General features: G+C 42.3%; 1 protein-coding gene across 1 annotated transcript in view; it reads right to left on the bottom strand.

Moving 5' to 3' along the window:
- Positions 1 to 21,931, bottom strand: part of LOC146065551 (alcohol dehydrogenase 1-like) — an 82,861-nt gene that overhangs the window by 49,808 nt on the left and 11,122 nt on the right. Inside the window, exons 2-6 of the mRNA XM_083179052.1 lie at positions 21,454 to 21,555; positions 20,377 to 20,518; positions 15,649 to 15,736; positions 10,405 to 10,624; positions 4,807 to 5,067 (exon numbers count right to left, since the gene is read on the bottom strand). Of these exons, the coding sequence (XP_083035178.1) occupies positions 4,807 to 5,067; positions 10,405 to 10,624; positions 15,649 to 15,736; positions 20,377 to 20,518; positions 21,454 to 21,555 (813 nt within the window). The remainder of the gene's footprint in view (positions 1 to 4,806; positions 5,068 to 10,404; positions 10,625 to 15,648; positions 15,737 to 20,376; positions 20,519 to 21,453; positions 21,556 to 21,931) is intronic.

The following is a 21,931-nucleotide window of genomic DNA, read 5'->3' as shown; positions in this document are numbered from 1 at the left end:
ATTAGGAGGTATAACATGGTGAAGTGGATCTCACCCAACGTGTAGGCCACCTCCACCTGGTGCTGTTCAGTGTCTGTAGTGAAGGAAAAGAATCATTATCATTAATATATAATATACACAAATGTTTGTTGTATTTTTACATCATAAGAAGTTGTGAGTTAAGTGTGAAGGCCACATACATTTTTCAACTTCATTGAAGATGGGCCTGCTGTAAACACGGTACTAAATACTATTATGTTTACACAAACATACTGTACATATTACATACCATGAAATAAATTCCTCCTTCTTGGATGAATGTATGCTGTATCACAATTGGGAGGTTTGTGCTGGTGGACTCACCTGTAACCTCACAATTAACCTGTGCTATTTAAGGGTAATGTCATTGTTGTGGCTTAACCACTCCTTACTTAGTAAAATGTTGGCCATTGCTGTACAAATTATAGGCCTACACCTAAGTTAGAAAAGCATGCATCCGCATGGCCTCACACACTATTAACAAACCAATCTATAAATGAATGTTGCACATCATGCTGGGAAGTGTACTTACACAACAGCTGGGCCTACATAACTTCAACACCACTACTGTAGGATATGTCATTGGATGTACTTTTATGTCAATTACTCAAGGGGTGAGGCATGCCCACACTCAAAAAATACACCAAGGGGACCCTTGTTCCTGGAGGAGGACAGGCCACACCTCAGGGTCGCACTGCAGTGATATGTTGCAACTAATGATGATGTTGGATACACATATGTGGGTGTTGTGATTGTTTATGTGTAGAAATGTGTATGTAAACATTAGGCACATTATTTACTTACGGCTAGTTGTGCCATCCTGGTCTCCGCTGGATGGGTGTCCTGTGGTTCTGGATGGGGGGGTCAGGAGCAAGGGGGATGGGATGGGAGTTGGGATAGAGGTAGTGGGTTGGAGTGGGGATTGGTAAGGGTTGGGGGTGGGGAGTTGTAGGGGGGTTGGAAATGGGGTGGGGAGGGGATGGGGGTAGGGGAGTGGGTGGGGGTAGGGGAGTGGGTGGAGGTAGGGGAGTCAGTGGGGGTAGGGGAGTGGCTGGTGGAAGGTGAGGTGGAGATGGGGTGGGCACCAGCAGGCCCCAATGTTTCCTCCTCCTCTTCCTGGAGCATTTCGGCCTCCTGCCGGGCTGCCTCCTGCCGAGCTGCTTCCTCCCGGGCTGCCTCCTGTTGGGCGGCCTCCTCCCGGGCTGCCTCCTGTTGGGCTGCCTCCTCCCGGGCTGCCTCCTCCCGGGCTGCCATGCGTGCCCTGGCGCGTACTGAAATGTTAATGTTGATGGTATAGAAATTGAAGGTTGGGTTTCATGAAAATGGGGAAAGAAAAAATCACATTAGTCATGCTCATAACATTTAAGATATATTTAATACATTTATCATGCTAATCAATAGATATGCTACACACAAAATCAGACCGTATACATATACCCCCCATATACACACCATATACCCCCCATATACCCCCATATACCCCCCATATACCCCCATATACCCCCCATATACACCCATATACCCCCCATATACCCCCATATACCCCCCATATACCCCCATATACCCCCATATACCCCCCATATACACCCATATACACCCATATACCCCCCATATACCCCCATATACACCCATATACCCCCCATATACACCCATATACCCCCATATACCCCACATACACCCCCCACATACACCCATATACACCCACATACTCATGCACATATTTATAAAAGCTACAGAAATCATTGCTAATAAACGCAGACATATTTGTAAATATATACTTACATCGCCCAATATGGCGCCGAATTGTGCTTAGCAGCACTGGCTGCCACCACAGGTCAGACCATCGCCACTCCACCTGCCCCAGGCTTCTGCGGACGCCGGTCCGGGCGTAGATTAAGCGGCGGGCAGCGTTATACGCCTGCCACTTCTCATCATTTGACACATATGGGCTCCTGGGCCCCAGGCGCTGGTCCATGACTTGGACCAACTCCAGCAGCTCCTTGCTGAAGACATATTGGCATATTGGCAATGGCGCAGTTATTAATTGCAGGTACATATATAAGTTTTGGTGGTTGCTGATTGGACGAAAAGGTAATTTTTTTATTGTTAACTTTATTAATCCATCTTACATTACCAATATGTATGCGAATCAAAACTTTCACGGACCGTTCCGATATGCACACCATAACATACATTATGTTTTTAATGTAGGGAGACACGTACTGTATATACAGTGTGCGAAAAATTATACACGCAACCATGTACTATTACATACACTGATAACAACGCACATACAACATGTTGGTGTATGACAAATTATTACTCAGAACAAATGTAAGGAAAGCATTGTAACGTTGGTATGTTTTTAAATTTGTTTAACAAAGCATACACGTACTCCAACAGAGACCACCTGAAAACACTCATCATTGGAGTGACATGTGCACACATTTAACCATGTAGCACCCAATGGTCAACAACCTGTGTATGTGCATGTACAGGTGAATGCTCAGGTGCGTTGAGACCTGCGTAATTTAAGTGGGAATTATCGGCGGGAAATATCGGCGGGAAATATCGGCGGAAATTAGCTACTACATTGCGGGGAAAAATATACGCCCCCTTGTTCAAGGCGGGAGTTTACCATATAAATATCCAGTCAGATGCAGGCCATAATTGCTGAAAACATGTCTAGCTCAGATGATTTCACAGCCGAGGACGCCCTACAAAGAGCAAGAGCAGAATCCCTGCTTTAAACTTTGAGGCAGAGGGAGCAGGAGTGGAGAAGGAGGGCCCAAGAGCAAGGGGGCCCCTCACTAACAGGCACTGCTGCAACGCCACCAGCACCACAAGGGCCAAGCAACCAGCCAGAACAAGAGGTTGCATCTCTCCAAACATGTGTGACCCAGCAGCTGCATGGTGAGAGAACTGGGGCCACCAGAAAATGACCTGCACCATCTAGGCCGAGTACTGAGCAGGATACCACCACCAAAAAGAGAAACCCTGCATTTCAAGAGGCAGAAATGAGAATTTTATTGCCCAGAGCACGAGAATGGATATAATTGGCTACCAGGAAGCCGGTTGGCAGTGCAAGGAGAAAGCTTTGGGAGAAAATCACAGAGGAAGTGAACCAGGTGTCAACAGTGGGAAGGGATTAGGCATCAGTGAAGAAAAGAAAAGCAAGTGTGTTTCTCCCCCTGATAATGTCATATGTGTGTACATATGTTACATGTATGTTTTGAGAATAATAGAAAGGTGTGTTTGTAGATAGTGCTACACTTCAATGACACATGTGAACACAACCATGTCTAATAACCCACATTAATATATGAAACATGCACCATTGGTGTGATGTGAGGTTATGGGCACAGTTCTGCTCATGTGAAGTATGTGATGGGACAACAGAAAGTGTGTTGTTGAAAAAGAGTTGTAGTAACATGTTCCATATGATGCTACTGAAACAAGGACGTCCAAACTGTGCACATGTAGCTGTTGAGAAACTACACATCCCAGCATGCCTTCCCATAGTTAAATTAATCCATAATATCAACACTGTCAAGCTATGGTGGGATGTGTATTTTCACAACAGGTGGAGGTGGATAATTTGCCCATGGCTGCTGTCATTTCTGCATAGTGAGATATGTATGTGCATTTAGAGGCCTAATGAATGAGATGAGACACTGAAATGCCTCATAATGGAGACATTAATGTGTGTGTGTCAAACGTATGCATAAAAAAAATAATATCACCCACAAAAGGAAATGTAACATAGTAATGATGTTCACTAGCACAGTGGTGCACATATCTCATGTTGATTTATTTTTGAATAAATTTGTAGGTGGTCAGACTTCAAAACTGGACTGAAGAGGAAGATGACTGACCGGTACAACCACAGCATGTCCACCGGGAGGGGTCCTATCCCATCCAGTTTGGAATATACCCCCCTGGAGCAGGACTCGTTGGATGTGATTGATGTGGGCGAGGTCAGGAAGGTATCCAATATGGATAGTGAGCTCCCGGTGGAGGTCTTTGCTGCTGCTTTTGATGGTAAGTCACAGTAATGCATTGTTTGTGGTAAGAGAGATTGTTTGTGTATGTGATGGTGACATTGGTTTCAATTTTGATCCTATAAGAAACAGAAGCACCTGATGAACCGGCAGCATCTTCCTCTTCAGTGCCACAAGTGGAGCAAGTGCGTCCGCTCTCATGCGTTATCTGTAGGGGTGGTCTGGAGGTGGCGGTGGCGGCCGCCTGTTTTGTGTCCGAAATGCACGGTGCTTTCGCCGATTGAGTAGTAGTAGCTCCATACATTTTTTGTGCACACCCCCGTGTACGCCCATGTTTACGCCCAGTTTCCCTCATTATTTCGGCCGCTCCCCTCAACACGCCCATATGCCGCCCACAATGACTGTACTCTTGCGGACAGGTTTTTTCGCACGGAAAGAACCGTCCGTGAGCGTTGTGGAGTCATCGCGCCTGCACATTGCGGAAGGTACGCAGATCAAAAAAAACAACAACAATAACAACTGCACCCGGTGCCCCTGCCAGAAAGGATGGTATGTATGTTGCAGAATAGCATGGCACTCGCGGTGAAACATAAACAACAATGCTAATGGAGGTAATTAACGTTTCATTCTTATTAGAATTTCATCAGGATACATCTATATATATGTCTAGTGTATTCCTAGAGCACAGTGTAAAGTTAAATGTCAATACTTAAATTAGCAAAAAGAGACTTAAAGAGATTTAATTATTGTTAAAATAAAATGTGAAATTCTTCTTTCAGTTACTAACCATGACATCAGTGTTTCCAATGCACTCAAAAGAATAATGAACTCCCCCGTTAGTCATCTCTTGTAGCACTTCATGAATGGGCTTCTGGTGGTCCTTTGGGTTGATACAATCTGTGGCTCCTAGCTCTTTAGCTTTCACAAACTTATCACTATTTACATCAACAGCGATAATCCTGGAAGCTCCGGCTACTTTACATCCAATAACTACAGAAAGACCAATGCCTCCCAATCCAAACACAGCACATGTGGAGCCAGCCTCAACCTGCAACAATAAATTCAAGACCGTTCATTAGAGTTTATATAAGCACAGTACATAAAGCAGTTGTAGGTTTCTCAATATATTTTTCATTGTCTGATAGCTAGATACACATGTTGGGCTAACTGTATTAAGACTTGGAGAATGAAACAGTAGTGAGAGATAAAGTACCAACCGATGAACTGCTATATAAGTGAGATTTTAAAAACACACCCTGTAATACTGTATGTCAGTTTTCAGCTGATTGTATGGACGCATTTTTTATTTTTTATTTTTAGAAGCAGGATTGCTTCTAAGAGAACAGGGCTGGATATGCTTAGGGCAGGGTAGGCCAAACCGGTCCTCGAGATCTACCAACGGTCCAGGTTTTCCAAATCACCTAGCTGCTGCACAGCTGTAGTCATTACTAACTGTCACATTTTCAAACATGCTGCATTCATTCCTGCTATAGATCCACAGGTTGCCTGGAAAACATGCACCGTTGGTAGATCTTGAGGACAGGTTTGGCCACCCCTGGCTTAGGGGGTGGGGGTGGAGGGACCCATACATTTTTATGTATATTTTTAACACTTTCTACACATTTACACACAGAAGCATTTCACGGATCTCACTGATCTGTACAGTGCTTCATGTGAGGGAGATTTTTTTCCATAGGCAAACACAGGGAACATGTAGGAGAAATCTCGATTTCATACACCATCGAAAAACATGATTCTTGAATTCACGATTTTTTGTAAATTTTCCGAGATTTGCGAAACAAAACTCCCTCGAGTTCCTGAAATGTCTAGGGTAAACAAGTTCACATCAATCACGATTCTTAGGAAATTTGCCCCTTAGTGTCAACTGTCAAAATGTACAAAATATATTATTATTATTATTAATATTTGTATTACTGTAATGATAAAATGAATAGGGGGATATGTGGTATAATAAGGCTAGGGGGCTTTAGGGAGCTACAGATTCTGTGCTGTGATGGAAAGAGCAACCCACACGTTTATGTGCTGCCTATGGATGCAGACCAGAAGACCACTGTCTATAACTTCCATCCCTGCAAGAATCAGCTGTTTACATCTCTGAAGTTATCTTTCAGTTGGAAAGAATGTCATGCCTTAAACCTGTGATCAAGCATGTTGCTAAAGTGTAGTGATACAATTGCAAGTTGTGCGGGTCACACCCATGTGTCACCCAACAAAATGCCATCACTGGACTTTTTTGTTGGGCAGTTAAAGAAAAAGTAAAGAAAAAGAATAAAAAGGTCACCCCTCCCCTTGTTGTTACCTTAAATGAACCGGGAAAGGTTTTTAATTTAAGTAATCACACTTTGACGGATACAGAATTAAAAGTATTACAAAAAGGCTTAAAGTTTGCCCCTACGTCAAATGTTAATCCCTTTGAAATTTATGTGGACCTCCAAAAATTCGTAAGAAAGGTCACCATAAAAAAATTCTTCGAATTAAAAAAAACAGAGGAAACAGAGACCATCAATGTGGAAGAAATTCCTACCTCTAAATTTAAAAGGAGATCCAAGTTTTACCCGAAACATATAAAGGGAAACAATATAGATAGTTTTAATTCCATTGTTACTAAGGAAATAAAGAAACTGACCAGTAGTAAAAAGAAAAATGTTACAAGAAAAGAACAACTAGCTATTGAAAATCTCCAAAAAGATCCTGATCTCATTATTAAACCCGGCGACAAAGGCGGGGGGGTGGTCCTACTTAGTAAAGAGAAATATATTGCGGAGATTGATCGTCAGTTAGAGGATCAAACCACATATAAAAAATTGCGGAGCGATCCGCTACAAAATATGACTAAGGGACTCCATGAACTCACAAAAAAGGCCATGGAAAAGGGCTGCATAACAAAAATTGAAATGGAATATGTAAATATTGAAGCACCCTCCACTCCCACTATTTACATATTACCTAAAATGCATAAGCACCTTACTGCTCCCCCAGGTCGACCCATAATTACGGGGACCAATAGTTTGACCTCCAATCTGTCTGAAATGATCGACTCCTATCTTCAACCTTTAGTGGTAAAGACTATGTCCCATTTAAAAGACACAGGAGATATGTTGAGAAAACTCAACACATGCCAATGGAGTTCAGACTGTTTTTTAGCAACTGCTGATGTCAGCACATTATACACTGTGATTGAAAATGAAAAAGGTTTAACAGCAGTTTCATGGTTTCTTGATAGAAGTGAATACTCCCAGAACTTAAAAGATTTTTTATTGGAGGGTATTAAATTTATTTTAACCAATAATTACTTTTATTTTAATGGAACCTTTTATCTACAAATTAGGGGAACCGCCATGGGCACCAGGTTCGCCCCTAGTTATGCCAACTTGTTCATGGCTCATTGGGAACTTAGTACCATTGATGCACATAGAACAGAAGGGGCGAGCCTGGTGTGCTGGTGGCGGTTCATAGATGACATCTTTTTTATTTGGAGGGGAAACCAAAACGATCTTAAAGAATTCTGTGTAAGCCTTAATTCTAATGATTTTAATATTAACCTGACCTTTACAACAAGTCAGGAAGAAATCTGTTTTTTAGATCTCACGATTTATATTAAAGATAATCATATATGCACAAAAATTTTTAAAAAAGCCACTGACTCCAACTCTTATATTGACATACAAAGTGAGCACCATAAAAGGTGGTTAGAGAACATACCTTTGGGTCAATTTAAGAGGCTAAAAAGGAATTGTGCAGACCCAATTATTCTCCAAAAAGAAATTGGGGATATGAAAGATCGTTTTAAACAGAAAGGTTACCAAGAGCAAAATCTAGACAGAGCCTTGGTTGAATTAGAAAAAGTTGACCGTAGCACTTTGTTAATAGAAAAAAATAAAGTAGCCCAAGACAATAAAACAGAATGGTCGTTCATCAGTCAATATGGGAGTCATCATAAAAAATTAGAAAATATTATAAAGAGAAACTGGAGAATCCTTCAGGATGACCCTGTGATTGGTGAAAAAATACCGAAAAGACCATCTTTTATCTATAGGAGGGCCAAATCCCTAAAAAATCAATTAGTACGGAGTGCGCTTATAGAAAAACCCCCGAGTACTAGAAATGTAGGTTTTCATAGATGTGGGGAGTGCACAATGTGCAAAACTACCACAAGAATCAACATTGAGAGGAAATATACTGAATTCAGGATTAATGAAAAAACTTACAAAATAAAGGATTTCATCACCTGTCATACCCGAAACGTGATTTATTTTTTAGAGTGCTCCTGTGGCCTTGTATATGTTGGCAAGACCTCCAGAAACTTAAAAGTGAGGCTTGCCGAACACATATACAATATTCGTAAAGGCCTGATGAGCCATTCAGTGTCAGAGCACTTTAAAATAAAACACGATAGTAATGAAAAACATATTAAAAGGTTCTTAGGAATCCAAGTCGCAAAAAACTCCTGGAAAGAGAAAAATGTGGAGAAACTTCTCGCCCAGAATGAAATGCGCTGGATTTTTAATTTAAATACCCTCACACCACATGGTCTCAATATTGATTTCGAGCTAAAGTGGTTTTTAGATTAATTTGATTTTAGCCTGTATTATTATATGTATTATCAGTATTTTAATTCTTTGTTTTATCTTTTTATTCATTTTATATGGAACTTGTCGGATCTGCACATTAATTATGGCCACATAAGGGATGGACTCAGCCTGAATGAAGTAGGGCTTAGATTATAGATGTGGCCATAGAGGACGTTTTGCTCAAATCTGCTGACCTGCCAGCTTTCAAAATGGAGACTTGAGATTCACAAGAAACATCCAATTAAAGCTGAAAGATTCCTCACACGAATAAATCATATTGAAGGATGCAAGGTCACCGGTGTCAATATAAACAAGAATCGCCAATTTTTAGTGTGGAAATTATGTATTGTCATCCGTGAGCGAAATAAGCCGCAGTGGAACGCAAACAGGAAGCGTCTTGGAACGCAAACGTCACATCCGGTGACGCGACTTCCGGTTTGAACGATAACAGACGCTGCGCAAACATCCTCTGATGTTCTGTCCATTCATGTTTTCATCTAAGCGGAACTAAAATGCGGAGGACTTGTATTCCATGCACAAACAGGGAAAAGATTCTGTAGTGCACTTTTTTTAAAAAAAACGTCACTTCCTGAAAAACGGAGGTGTGCTGTACAGGTGATTTGGATTAGCCAATTACCTAGGGTATAAAAACCCTGTCCTTCAGTGTGTTGGCATCCACATCTGAAGAAGGAACCTGATTCCGAAACATGTTATGAGGATGCCAACGCTCTGACGGGAGGACTCTGCTGTTATACCTGTGTATCCCCATCCAAAGCCTGTGCGGTGGTGCTTTCATTCCTGCTACCCGGGACCCACCATCTATAGCACCTAGCCCACCGCACTTCCCTGGAATGGTGAGATAAGACATCAGATTTCCCTGTCGTATCCATTGTTAATGCACTTTGAAATATTTATGCATTGTCACTTTGGAAATCATCAAATGTACTGCTGTTGCACTTGCACTTTAAATCACCTGTCTTTTGCATTTGCACTTTTAATTGTAAATTTTATGTACAATAAATCTTTGTTCTGGTAAAAATTCCCAACTGTGGGTCCAGATCATTATCATATCCACTTTGGAAATATCGTGCGCCTAGCCTGTTGACCGATACCTCCTTTTTCCATATCCATCTAAGAGTCGGTGTTACTCTTATATTTGGCAACAGAGGGCTGCAGATATTCCTAGAGTAAAATAGTGCGCACAGGTTACCACCCTACCCCCTTTCTATTTTGATCAGCCACTAAGACACTGAGGGAGTCAATGTTTCTTGCATTTGCATCGGGGTTATGATGCAGTAGTGGAGATTATTTCAATGGCCTAAGTGGGCATCTCTCTTCACTTGGGGGTGACTGCTGCACTTATTGTTCCCCAGTTTCACCACTGAAAAGGAACAATGCAGCTTTGGCTTCTTGACCACATCTGAACAGATACAGTATATTTCTTGCTGCATTCTGCAGTGTTTTATAGCTGAAAGTCACACATGCAATAGAAATAGATGGCAGGTGCATGCACCATTCAATGTTTCACATGCCGCAATGCGTACAGAGACATCTGTAAAAAGTGTCTATTTAAAATTGCTTATAAGATGTAAATTTGTTTTGAAAGACTTTCATCTTGTAGTTTATCACTGCCTTAAAGACATTGCCAGATACTGCATTCAGATGCTGCAATTGCTGTCTTTTATTAGAAATTGCAAGATGTAAATCTCTTTCATGCTGTGGTCTACCAAAACCTTTTGTCCTAAATGAGGCTCAACACTTACCATTTAAATATTATTCGCAATGGCACTTACCTTAGCCACCTTAACAGCAGATCCATATCCTGTGGAAAACCCACAGCCAAGCACACAGACTTTATCCAGGGGTGCATCATTACGTATCTTCACCACACATATTTCATCCACCACAGTGTATTCACTGAAGGTGCTGATGCCGACGAAATGATAAATCACCCGTCCCTTGCAGGTAAATCTGCTTGTGTTGTCAGACATCAAACCAATATTCTTGCCCACACTGTTTAAGAATAAAAGTGTTATTAAAGTCCAATTTTGATATTATGTTTGGTTTCTGAGCAGATACTGGCAGTTTCTCACAATATGAACATAGAAACATATTAAACACTTAAATAGCAACTCTCTATTTAAGTAATAATTATTTACATAACACACAGCTAAAACTAAGAAGTACATTTGTCCATAAGAATTGTGTCAATTAACTTATTGAGATTAGTAAAACCACTGTTTCAGATACATTCATAGTATTCTAAACAGATATTACACTGGTTAGCATTGGGCAAGAGGGAGTTAAGGTGCCAACACACCTATACAATTTGGGCACCTTATCACGACGGATCGGGCCGAGAAATCGGGTGAAAAGTGCCCAAATCATATGTGCTGAACCTCTGATTCCGATCTGATGCATGGTCGCGTGCGCATCGGATCAGATCTGCTGGGGGTCGCATATGATACATAGTATGCTAACAGACTGTATATGTTCTGTCATATGCGAGGCTGCATGCGATATCTCGGAAAATTGTATAGGGGCCATCAGGGCTTAAAGTGGTCATGCAGAGGTGGGGGAACTCATTTCTCTATGCCAACTAATTACCCCCTCCACTCCCCCCATTAGGCAGAGACAGGGCCAGTGGTAGGGTTTTTGGCATCCCCCTGCAAACTAGAATAATTTTCTGTGAGAATTACTTTGCAGGGCCAATGTGGAGATTAAAATGTTCCACCTTACCATTAGAGGTGGTCAGTTCCACCCTGTTCCCCCTCACTTTAACCCCTGGGGGCCATTATTCATAGATCCACAGTCAAATCACACCTCCCAGCATTCCGCAAGTCGGAATGTTATAATCTCATTTTATATGTGCAGGCTGCCAATCTCTCATCTGATTTTTTACAAATTCCAGTATAGAGAGCTTCCAACAGCGTGCAGTCTCAAACCACCCAAAAACTGCAGTCTTAAATAACCCAAGCCTGTATGAGAGTAGAGGCAACTTCTGCAAACATTTCTCTCTCTCAATAACATACAGTATATAATGATCATAAAAACTGACAATGTCTTCAGAAATTACATTCACAAAAATCCAGTTAAGCTCACTGGGTTTCTTCCTTTCCATACAGTAGTTTAAGTTCTTGACCTTACACTCTGGTTGAAAAGACCATAAAGGCCTCAGCCATTCCATTGCAATGATTCCTTATGGCTGATTCTGTGATGGGAGTACAGCAAAAATGGATTTACTGTAACTGTACACCTGGACAAACCATGTTGCAATACAAAAGGTGCAAATACTGCACTGTACATTTATTTTTTCACATGCATGGTAAATACTGATAGCTTTTGCAAGTAGCCTCCAAATGCTGAACCCAAATCTAATTCTTGCTGCACATTTTATATCTGCCCCATGTGCAAAGTTAAATGTTAATTTTTCTATGCTCAGTGTAACCCCCATAAGCTTTCGATTATTTTGATTATTTGGCTAATATTTTTTTTCCCAAAAACTCTCAATATTTTTTTTTTTTGATTGAACTAGGTTAAAAAAATATGTTAAAGAATGTTTGTTTCTTAAAAGCAATATTTTTATAACTCAGGATATTGCGACATCACAGCTTTACATTTCCCTTGTGTCTGTGGCTCTCTGCAGCTGCTGGATGGACACTGTGAGCCAGGGGACTGAATGAAATACATTTCCTTGGGGACTGCTCATCTCTGTAGTGATATGCTACATGGCATGTACTGGAGAGGGAGCAAGAATGCAGATGGACTAAGGTCCTTCTTAGATTGGCAGCCACCCAGTGGACATGTATGACTAGTCACGTCAAAAGCAACCTTGTCAGGGAAAGACGAGCCTCCTGTGGTCACATATGATAAAATGGCTGTCAAAGCTTTAACATTACTATAGATAAAAATATTATTTTACATTCATTTCCAGATACAGGGCCAGATTCTCTTAACTTCAAAAGTGATAAAATAGAAAGTGATAAACAGCCAGCCAATCATCTCCTCCCTGACATTTTTCAAACACAGTCTGGGACATGGCAGGTAAGAGCTGATTGGCTGCCTGTTTATCACTCTGGATTTGATCACTTTTGAAGCTTAGAGAATCTGGCCCACAGTATTTTCTTTGTTTTGCAAATAACTGATGCCATACCAATCAACAGTCACAATTTCAGACCTATAACTTAAAGGCTTTTTTTCTGACAAGGACCCAATATTGAATATGGAGTACAATTCTGGGCCCCACACTATAAAAAGGACAGCACAGGATTAGAAAAAAATCCAAAGAAGAGCAACAAACAAAACTAATTAGGGGAATGGATAATTTAAGCTATGAGGAGATATTGAGAAATTTGGGACTAGTTACACTAGAAAAGAAACGTTTAAGGGGGGACATGCTCAACATGTACAAATATACAGTGGCAGATTCAGGGGGGGGCACCCGGGCACGTGCCCCCCTATTTATTTGTAGCTGAGGACCAGGGCTTTCCAACAAGCCCAGCCCCGTGTCTCTAGCCCCCCGGGAACCGGAGATATCACCTGGCAAACTTGTAACGTTTTTTCCCCATAGGATAATATGGGACCCGTCAATTCTGACCCCTACCCGGTTCCAACGGCTGCCAGTTCCTGCCCTGGCATCACAGAAGCTTGAGGCTGGTTTCATTAAATTCCATCAATATGATATCAGGCTGGTCCAAATCGGTCAATCGGTTCCAGAGATATTGCGTGTAAACCGATTTTTTTTATTTTTGAAATGTACTGTAATTTCATGGCTGTTCATGTTCTTTGAGGGCAGATTACTCTGGAACCAAATGTTCCAGTTTCACTGGACCAAAATCATTCAAAGCCCACTCAAAAGTTATTCAATATAATATAATATATATAATATAAATGTAAATGGGTCAGTTGGTTCCAAAGATATAGCTGGTTAAATGAAATAACTGGTTAAAGGGGGGAGGGGTGGTTTTCTCTCCCCCTCACACCAGAAAATGCAGGGACTAGGCTGGTGTAAAAGGGGCCAACCTGGGAATGCATTTTCTGGTGTGAAAGGGGTATTATTTCAAATAGCCGGGACCTGCAGTGCTCTGAATACAGCCAGGCTCTGCCACTGTCAGTGGCTATCACTTCTGCCTGGCGGTGGCTGTCCCCCATTTACCACGAGCATGTATTCCCCCTTGGCAATGAGCATGTAATCCCACATGGCAACGAGCATGGAACCTCTGGCAATGAGCATGGAACTCTTGGCAATGAGCATGTAGAGAAGCAGCACTTATGTAGCATAATTTTTAATAGGCATTATGGTGTTTGGCATAACACATAATGGACATAATGGCGTGTAACTTAAAGTGTAATGGACATTATGGTGTAAATGTTTAATGCGAGCCTTTGGTGGACAATGTCCCTGTTTATGAAGTGTATTGTGAATTTTAGCTTAATCTGTGTGGCATTATGTGAATTTTGGCTCAATCCATGTGGCATTATGGGAATTTTGGCTCAATCCGTGTGGCATTATGTGAATTTTTTCCCAATCCGTGTGGCATTATGTGAATTTTGGCTCAATCCGTGTGGCATTATGTGAATTTTGGCTCAATCCATGTGGCATTATGTGAATTTTGGCTCAATCCGTATGGCATTTTATGCATTTGGCTCAATCCGTGTGGCATTATGTGAATTTTGACACAATCCATTTGGAATTATGTGAATTTTGGCTCAATCCGTGTGTGTGTGTTATTATGTAAATTTTGACTCAATCCATGTGACATTATTTGAATTTTGGCTCAATCCGTGTGTGTGTTATTATGTAAATTTTGACTCAATCCATGTGGCATTATGTGAAATTTGGCTCAACCCGTGTGTGTTACTATGTAAATTTTGACTCAATCCATGTGGCATTATTTGAATTTTGGCTCAATCCATGTGGCATTATGTGAATTTTGGCTCAATCCATGTGGCATTATGTCAATTTTGGCTCATTCCATTTGGCATCGTGTGTAAGGGGCAAGTATAATGGGGTCTAGTATTTTGTTGCATAATGTGTAGAAGTTGTATATGGTGTTGACACGCCCCCTGTTGAGTGGCCACACACCCTTTTCCGGAGCGCGCCTTTGGCGCGCGCACAACTACATCCTTCACTTGTCGCCATGGTGGGCCTGCGTACTTTAAATGCCAGGGACTATTTTTAATTCCATTCCCACCCTCTCCTGCTGCTCTCTTGGCATGTACACTGGCACCACTAACACCGCACCTCCCCCACCCAAACCCTTTTTTATCATGGTGCCCCCCCTGTCATTTTATCCTGGATCCGCCCTTGCAAATATATCAGGGGTCAATACTGTATAAGGAACTGTCAAACACCCTTTTTACTGCTAGACAGGAATCTAGGACGTGAGGGCATGAGTTTAGATTAGAAGAAAACATTTTTTGTTCCCTTAGGCTTAGAAGGAAAAACTTCTTTACAGTCAGAGCAGTCAAACTTTGGAACAATCTTCCTGGGGATGTGGTGTCGGCAGAGACAATAAATACGTTCAAATTAAGGTTGGATAAACATTTATTGGTTAAAAACATCCATGGGTACAAATAGTAATCATAATCTGTCTTTAATAATTTCAGAACATACTATACAACAAGGGATAAACTATCAAACCTAGGTTGAACTAGATGGATGCAAGTCTTTATTCAGCCTTACCTACTAACTTTGTATGAGTAGAAAGTGTAGAATTAAGGTGGTATGACTGAACCAAGGGATATTTGGGCCTGAATCAGCGATCAGTTAGTCACCACCTGGATAGAGTGAAAATCTGCCAGTGTGCATGGCTGGGGATGGCTGTCAATAAGCTTGCGATAGGCCCGCAAAATAAAATCCATCGCTGGCCATGTTTGCAGGATGGCCTTATGCATGCTCACTACGAATCGTGCGCGTGTGCTGTCATTTGATACTTGTTAGGGCTATGAGTTTGCAGCCCTGTGAACAGGTGTGAATCGGACCTTTTGTCTCAAGCAGAAATTATATACAGTATATTATGGAAAATAATACTAACTCTGATTTGTAGCACACATTGCTCTCCGGTTCAACACAGCTTCTGCATTCTCCACATTGAGGAAGAGCCAGTGGGATTACTTTATCTCCTAGAAAAAGAGTAACAGCATTTTACAACAAGTTCAACACTTCATATTTTTATATAGATGTGGCCATATTATTATTATTATTATTATTATTATTATTATTATTATTAATTGTTAATAGATAGAGCCTCTTTACAAGTCATTGGTGAGACCATACTTTGAATATTGTGTTCAGTTCAGGGCACCGCACCTTAACCCCTTCCCGACATTGCCTTTTAAGGTAATTTTTTTTTTTTTTTTCCTCCTTGTGTTCAAATAAGCGTAACTTTTTTAATTTTCCGGCTATATAGACACATGAGGGCTTTTTTTTTGCGGGACAAGTTGTACTTTCTAATGGTACCATTTACTATACCGTATAATATTCTGGGGAATCAGGAAATAATTCAATGTGGGGTAAAAAAAAAAAAAAACGCAATTCCACAATTTTGCGCTGGTTACGGTTTTTTTGGAGTTCATAGTTCGTTTAAAATGATGGGTTATCTTTATTCTATGGGTCGTTACGATTCCGGTGATACCAAACTTATATAGTTTTCGTTACATTTTACCACTAAAAAAAAAAATAGAAAATGTTACGGTTTTTCGAATTTGCGTCGCGTCGCCATGTTCTGCGGCTTATAACTTTTTTATTTTTCCACCTACGGACCTGGGTGAGGGCTCATTTTTTGCGGGCTGAAGTGTACTTTTTAATTAATACCATTATGGGATATGGGCGACTTTCTGATCTCTTTTAGCTATTTTTTTTTGGGTAGGCGATGCGACCAAAAAGCGTAGTTTTGGCGTTGGGGATTATTTTCCGTTTACGCCTTTAACCGTGCGGGATAACTAATGTTATATTTTAATAGATCGGACTTTTAGGAACGCGGCGATACCAAATATGTTTATTTTTTTTATTATTTATTTATTTTTATTTGGGAAATGGGGAAAGGGGGGTGATTTGAACTTTTAATATTTTATTATTTTTTTTTTATTTTTAAACTTTATTTTTTTTTTTTTTTTACTTTTACTACAAGGCCCCCTAGTGTACTTGACCACTAGGGGGCGCGATCGCCTGTACTAGGTTCAGCCATAGAGCTCTATGGCTGAACGTAGTGATTTTTTTCACTTCCTATTACATCCTGCCTGAGGCAGGATGTAATAGGTATGAATACACGGACAGCACAGGGGTCTACATTAGACCCCTGGCTACCATGGCAACCGATCGGCACCCTCCGATCGCGCTGCGGGGGGCCCCGATCGGCGCCGGAGGGGGGCGCCCCCCCTCCGATCAGCTATTTAAGCACTGCGGGCGCTTTGCCCGCGGTGCTTAAAGGGTTAAACGGCCGCGATCGGCGAACTCGCCGCTCGTGGCCGTGAGAGCAGGGACATGGCTGTAATATACAGCCATTACCTGCTCTCTATCAAGCCAGCTCACTCCGTGAGCTGGCTTGATTCACCCCCAACCGACATATGACGTATATATACGTCATATGTCGGGAAGGGGTTAAGGACATAAATTAATTGGAACAGGTACAGAGAAGGGCGACTAAGCTAGTAAAAGGTCTTAAATCACTAGAATACAAGGATAGGCTAACCAGGCTGAATATGTTTTCACTGGAGAAACGGAGGTTGAGAGGTGGTATGATTAGTACGTTCAAATACTGGATTGGGAATCATATGGAACCGGGAGATGATTTGTTCACTAACAGGTCTAAACTTAGGACACACGTGCATGTACTGAGGCTCAAGGAAGATAAATTCTTTACTGAATTAAGAAGAGGATTCTTCACCATTAGAACAGTAACATTCTGGAACTCATTGCTGGTGCGGGTGGTTACAACAACTGCTGTTAATGAATTAAATCAAAACTGGATACCTTTTTGGCCACTAAGGGAATCCTATAGATATGACTTACTCAAGTCAGTAGTTACAAGTCACCTGATGTAGATTAAACTCGATGGACTAAAGCCTTTTTTCCACCGTAAATACTATGTTACTATTGGGTAGATTTATTAAGCTCGGTGAAGTGATAAACTGTCTGGTTTTTATCACTGGCCAATCAGCTCCTACCTGTATACAGGCTTGGTTTGAAAAATGACAGGTAGGAGATGATTGGCCGGTGATAAAAACCAGACAGTTTATCACTTCACCGAGCTTAATAAATCTGCCCCTCTGTTACTATCTACAAATGCATCAATACAGAGAACTGTCAGGTCCTCTGTTTACAATGTGGTCTATGAAAAGGACAGGTGGGCATCTCCTAAGGTAAGAATAAAGGATATTTCAAACACATTGAAGGAAGTGATTCTTCACAGTTAGCAGAGTTACAGATGTAGCCAGGCACATCTTTGCAGGGGATGGCGATTCTACCGCCATCCCCCGCCAGCGTCCGGCTACTGTCAGGGGCACGTGCGCACAAGACGCGTGCACGCCCCGTGGCAACGGAGCTTGGCAGGGGTCCCCACTGCTTCCCCCATTGTCGCCGATCCAGATCCAGGCTGAGGGAGCCGGCCGGGGGGGATGCAGGAGGATTTTTAATTAAAAATAAAACATGCAAATACAAAAGCAGCCGCTGATTGGCTGAGAGCTTTCTCAGCCAAACAGTGGCTGCCCATTCATTTGTAAGTTTTTTTTATTATCCTGCAGCCCAGTTCCCCCTGCCCTGCTTTCAACGTCCACCCACCCAGCTTCGTCTGCTTGCAGGTCCCCGCAAGCGAGTTATCACATGCAAAACTTAGCAGATCAAGTGCCTAATCGTACTTGAGTCCTCCCGGGGAGCTGCCTGGGAAATAAGGTCCAACTTGTCCTTTGCACAGAGCCTGAAAGCAGCACATACCATAGTGCAGTAAATTACAGTAACACCTACTGAACATTATTTTTAACTGTCCTGAATACACACTTTTTTTTTATAATAATAATGATTTGCCTAACCCTGACAGTCACAGTGTTGCAGCCCACAACCCTTACTGATGACATTGACTCAGTAGTCCACAGCCTTAATCTTCACTGACAGTCATACTGTAGCCCACAACCCTTCCTTGAAGACAGTGCAGTAGCCCACAGTTTTCTATTGAAAATGACACTGTAGCCCATAGCCCTTAATGTTTATTGACATTTAGGGCGGGATGTATTAAAATACATCGCCGCCCTTCGCGCCCCCCCCGCCGCGATGCCGCCGCATATGTACTAACATATGCGGCTGGCATCGCGATGCGGTGACGGAGGCCCCCCGCGATACCTGTACTGTGGTCTGCGGGGGGTCTCCGTCACCTCCCAGCCGGCTTCTGCAGCTTTCTCACGCCGGGGACAGCTAAGCAAGCTGTCCCCGGCGCTTCCTCCTCCCCCTGCAGCCGGAAGGACGTCCGGCTGCGTTGCTAGGGGGAGGAAGGGCTTACCTTCCGGGGTCCAGGAGGACCTGCAAGAAGGTAAGCCCAAGGGAGGGGGGAAAGGGGGGGTCGGCGAGGCGGCGGGGTTGCGGCGACGCGGCGGGCGGCGAAAAGAAGCCCATAGGCTTCTATAGGGTATCGCCACCCAAAGGTGGTGATACCCTGCCCTGCGGTGACGTGGCGAACGGGTTTTAGTACATAGGAAAATGCGGTAAAACGGGGGTTTTACCGCATTTTCCCTTTAGTACATCTCGCCCTTACACTGTAGACAACTGCTCTTCACTGATGACAGACACTAGCACAGTGGCAGCCCACAGCCACATGACACTGTGGAATAGATGTATTAAGAAATGATAAGGCAGGAGAAGTGAGCCAGAGAAGTGGCCCATGTCAACCAATCAGCAATGAAGTAACATCTGTAATTTGCATAATAGAAAATTATACAGAACAGCTGATTGGTTGCCATGGGCCACTTCTCCTCTGGCTCACTTCTTCTCCCTTATCACTGGTTAATACCTCTACCCCTGTATGTGACAGCCCTTAATCACAGTCACATTGTAACCAGCACCACACCCTCTTACTCCAGCCTTTTGTGTGAAACTGTCCTGATTTTTGCGGAACAGACCTTTTTTTGGGACTGTCCCGCGTCCCAACCAGGGCTGGCAGTGTCCTGCATTGGGAAGGGGGGCAGATGGGAGTCCCGCCGCTACCCGCTGCGCTGCTGAGACAGAGGAGTGCCACAATCACAGGCCACGCCCCTGAATGTGATAACATGCCCCCTATTTTTGGGCGCATGACAAAGGCACGCACAAATGTCCCTACTCCACTGCTCCCAAATTTGGGAGGTATGCATGAGGGAGGGACTTATATTGAGTGCAAACATATGAGGAAATCTGATGTGGGACTTGGATCTACTCATAACCTGGAAATTCATGTGGTTTTTGTTTTCATGGAATCCAAAGCTCACATCTCTAGTAAATACTGGCTGTTTTTCCCTGTAGCCCACAAATACTGGACAGCTTTATGTTTACAGATGTGTCCTCTGACATGCTGCGGAAGGCTTCCGCAACTAAACATCCACAGCCAGCAGAGTTGAGTTTGGACACTCCCCTCCCATATTTAAATCTCTGTGAACATTTTGCATCTCCCAACCTGCAGGTCAGCATGGTTTTACATGTTACAGGTTTACAGTTACTGACTTGGTCTTCTCATTTGCTTTGATCCCAATAAAGATTTTATCAAAATTCAATTGAATTTTCCTATTACAATTGCTGTTCTTACCTGGTTTGACTGTAGTTACTCCTTCACCAACACTTTCTACTATACCAGCTGCTTCATGACCTAAAATCACTGGAAACTTCTGGTTTTCTATGGCCCCTTCTATTACATGGTCATCCGTGCGACATATTCCAGAAAATAGTATCTATTAATAAAGAATATCAAAATATGGTCAGGTAGAGGCAGTAAAAACGCATACCATAGTACTACAAGTAACATGTTATGTCACTGTTTATGTCTTTGCACAAGTTATAATTATTGTTATCAATAATATACCTCCCAACTTTCAAACAGTGCTCATCGGGCCTTGTGATTCGTCAGCTGAATCTGGCATTATTATCACAGGGCTCAATGCAATTTTTTTTTAACATTTTATTTTTAGTGAAATTTGGTTGTATCACATTTCCTCATTATAAGTATGGGAAATGTGATCTGCTTACTAAACAAATGCAAATTAAATGGTTCAGATCAGGTTTTCTTAAAAAATGCTCCAAAAACCCTTTCATACATTGATGTGAAACTAAAATAATGTGAAAATGGCGTAAAAGAGCCTTATAATGCACAGGGCCTGATTAAAGGTTCCAGGTGTGTTAGGCTAATACACATGTAGCTCTCATGTAATGTTGCTAAACACACGTGTATGATCACTCAGGGACTCACCAGTCCTACTGCCCATGTGAATGTAACGAAGGTTATACAACTGGCATGTAAGATCTAATGCTTGTGGCGTGTGAAGGAGGCTTTGGCTTTAGGCTGCCCAGCTGGCACTGTAGCACAATGAACATAAAGTAATGGTTCCTCCAGTAAGTTACATTTGCACATCCATCTGGCAGTCACCATAAGAACATTACCACCCACAGTACGCTGGGACAGGTGATAGCTAACAAGCATGGAATAAATGAGGCCTTCATTTTATTCCTCAGCTGTCATCTGTAAGATCCCCCCCCCCCCCAGCCCTAGGCTGTAGCCTAGTCAGCCTATTGGTTAATCAGGCACTGATGCTGCATGTTTGTTATGAACCTCCCTTTCATAAATAAACTACTATTGAGACATTAATTTTAAAAGGAAAGTTTGTTTCACCTTTATACGAACTTCATGAGCCTTTGGAGGAGCAACTTCTATCTCTTCAATGCTTAAGGGTTTATGCAGTTCCCACGATACTGCTGCCCGGCATTTGATTACCTGGACAAAATAAATTTTATATTAACATGAATGCAAATAATTCAAATAATACATGTAGTTTATGATTAAACTATTGCATATTGCATATTTAGATGCAGGAGAAACCTCCTAAGGAAACCGCCAGGACCTAGGGCGGAGAAACGCGTAGAGTGTGGTCCTTACTTTGTGTTCTGGTGCCAGCAAATTCACTTTCTGGTTGTCACAGACTTTGCTGGGCGATCTCCTTTTTTAAGCCTCACCTGTCACGCTGGACTCCTGAGCTGCCTGCTTATGAAGGCTCTCCACTACACAGCAGCCGGTGCCGGCTGATATCCAGATCCCTCCATAAACTCTCTGACCGCACAGCGGTACATGCATCTGGTACCAGGCTGAGGGC

The sequence above is a fragment of the Crinia signifera genome, chromosome 1, assembly GCF_055691185.1.
Source record: "Crinia signifera chromosome 1, ASM5569118v1, whole genome shotgun sequence".
Taxonomy (NCBI): domain Eukaryota; kingdom Metazoa; phylum Chordata; class Amphibia; order Anura; family Myobatrachidae; genus Crinia; species Crinia signifera.
The sequence above is the reverse complement of the archived record's forward strand: the minus strand, read 5'-3'. Positions and strand labels throughout refer to the sequence as shown.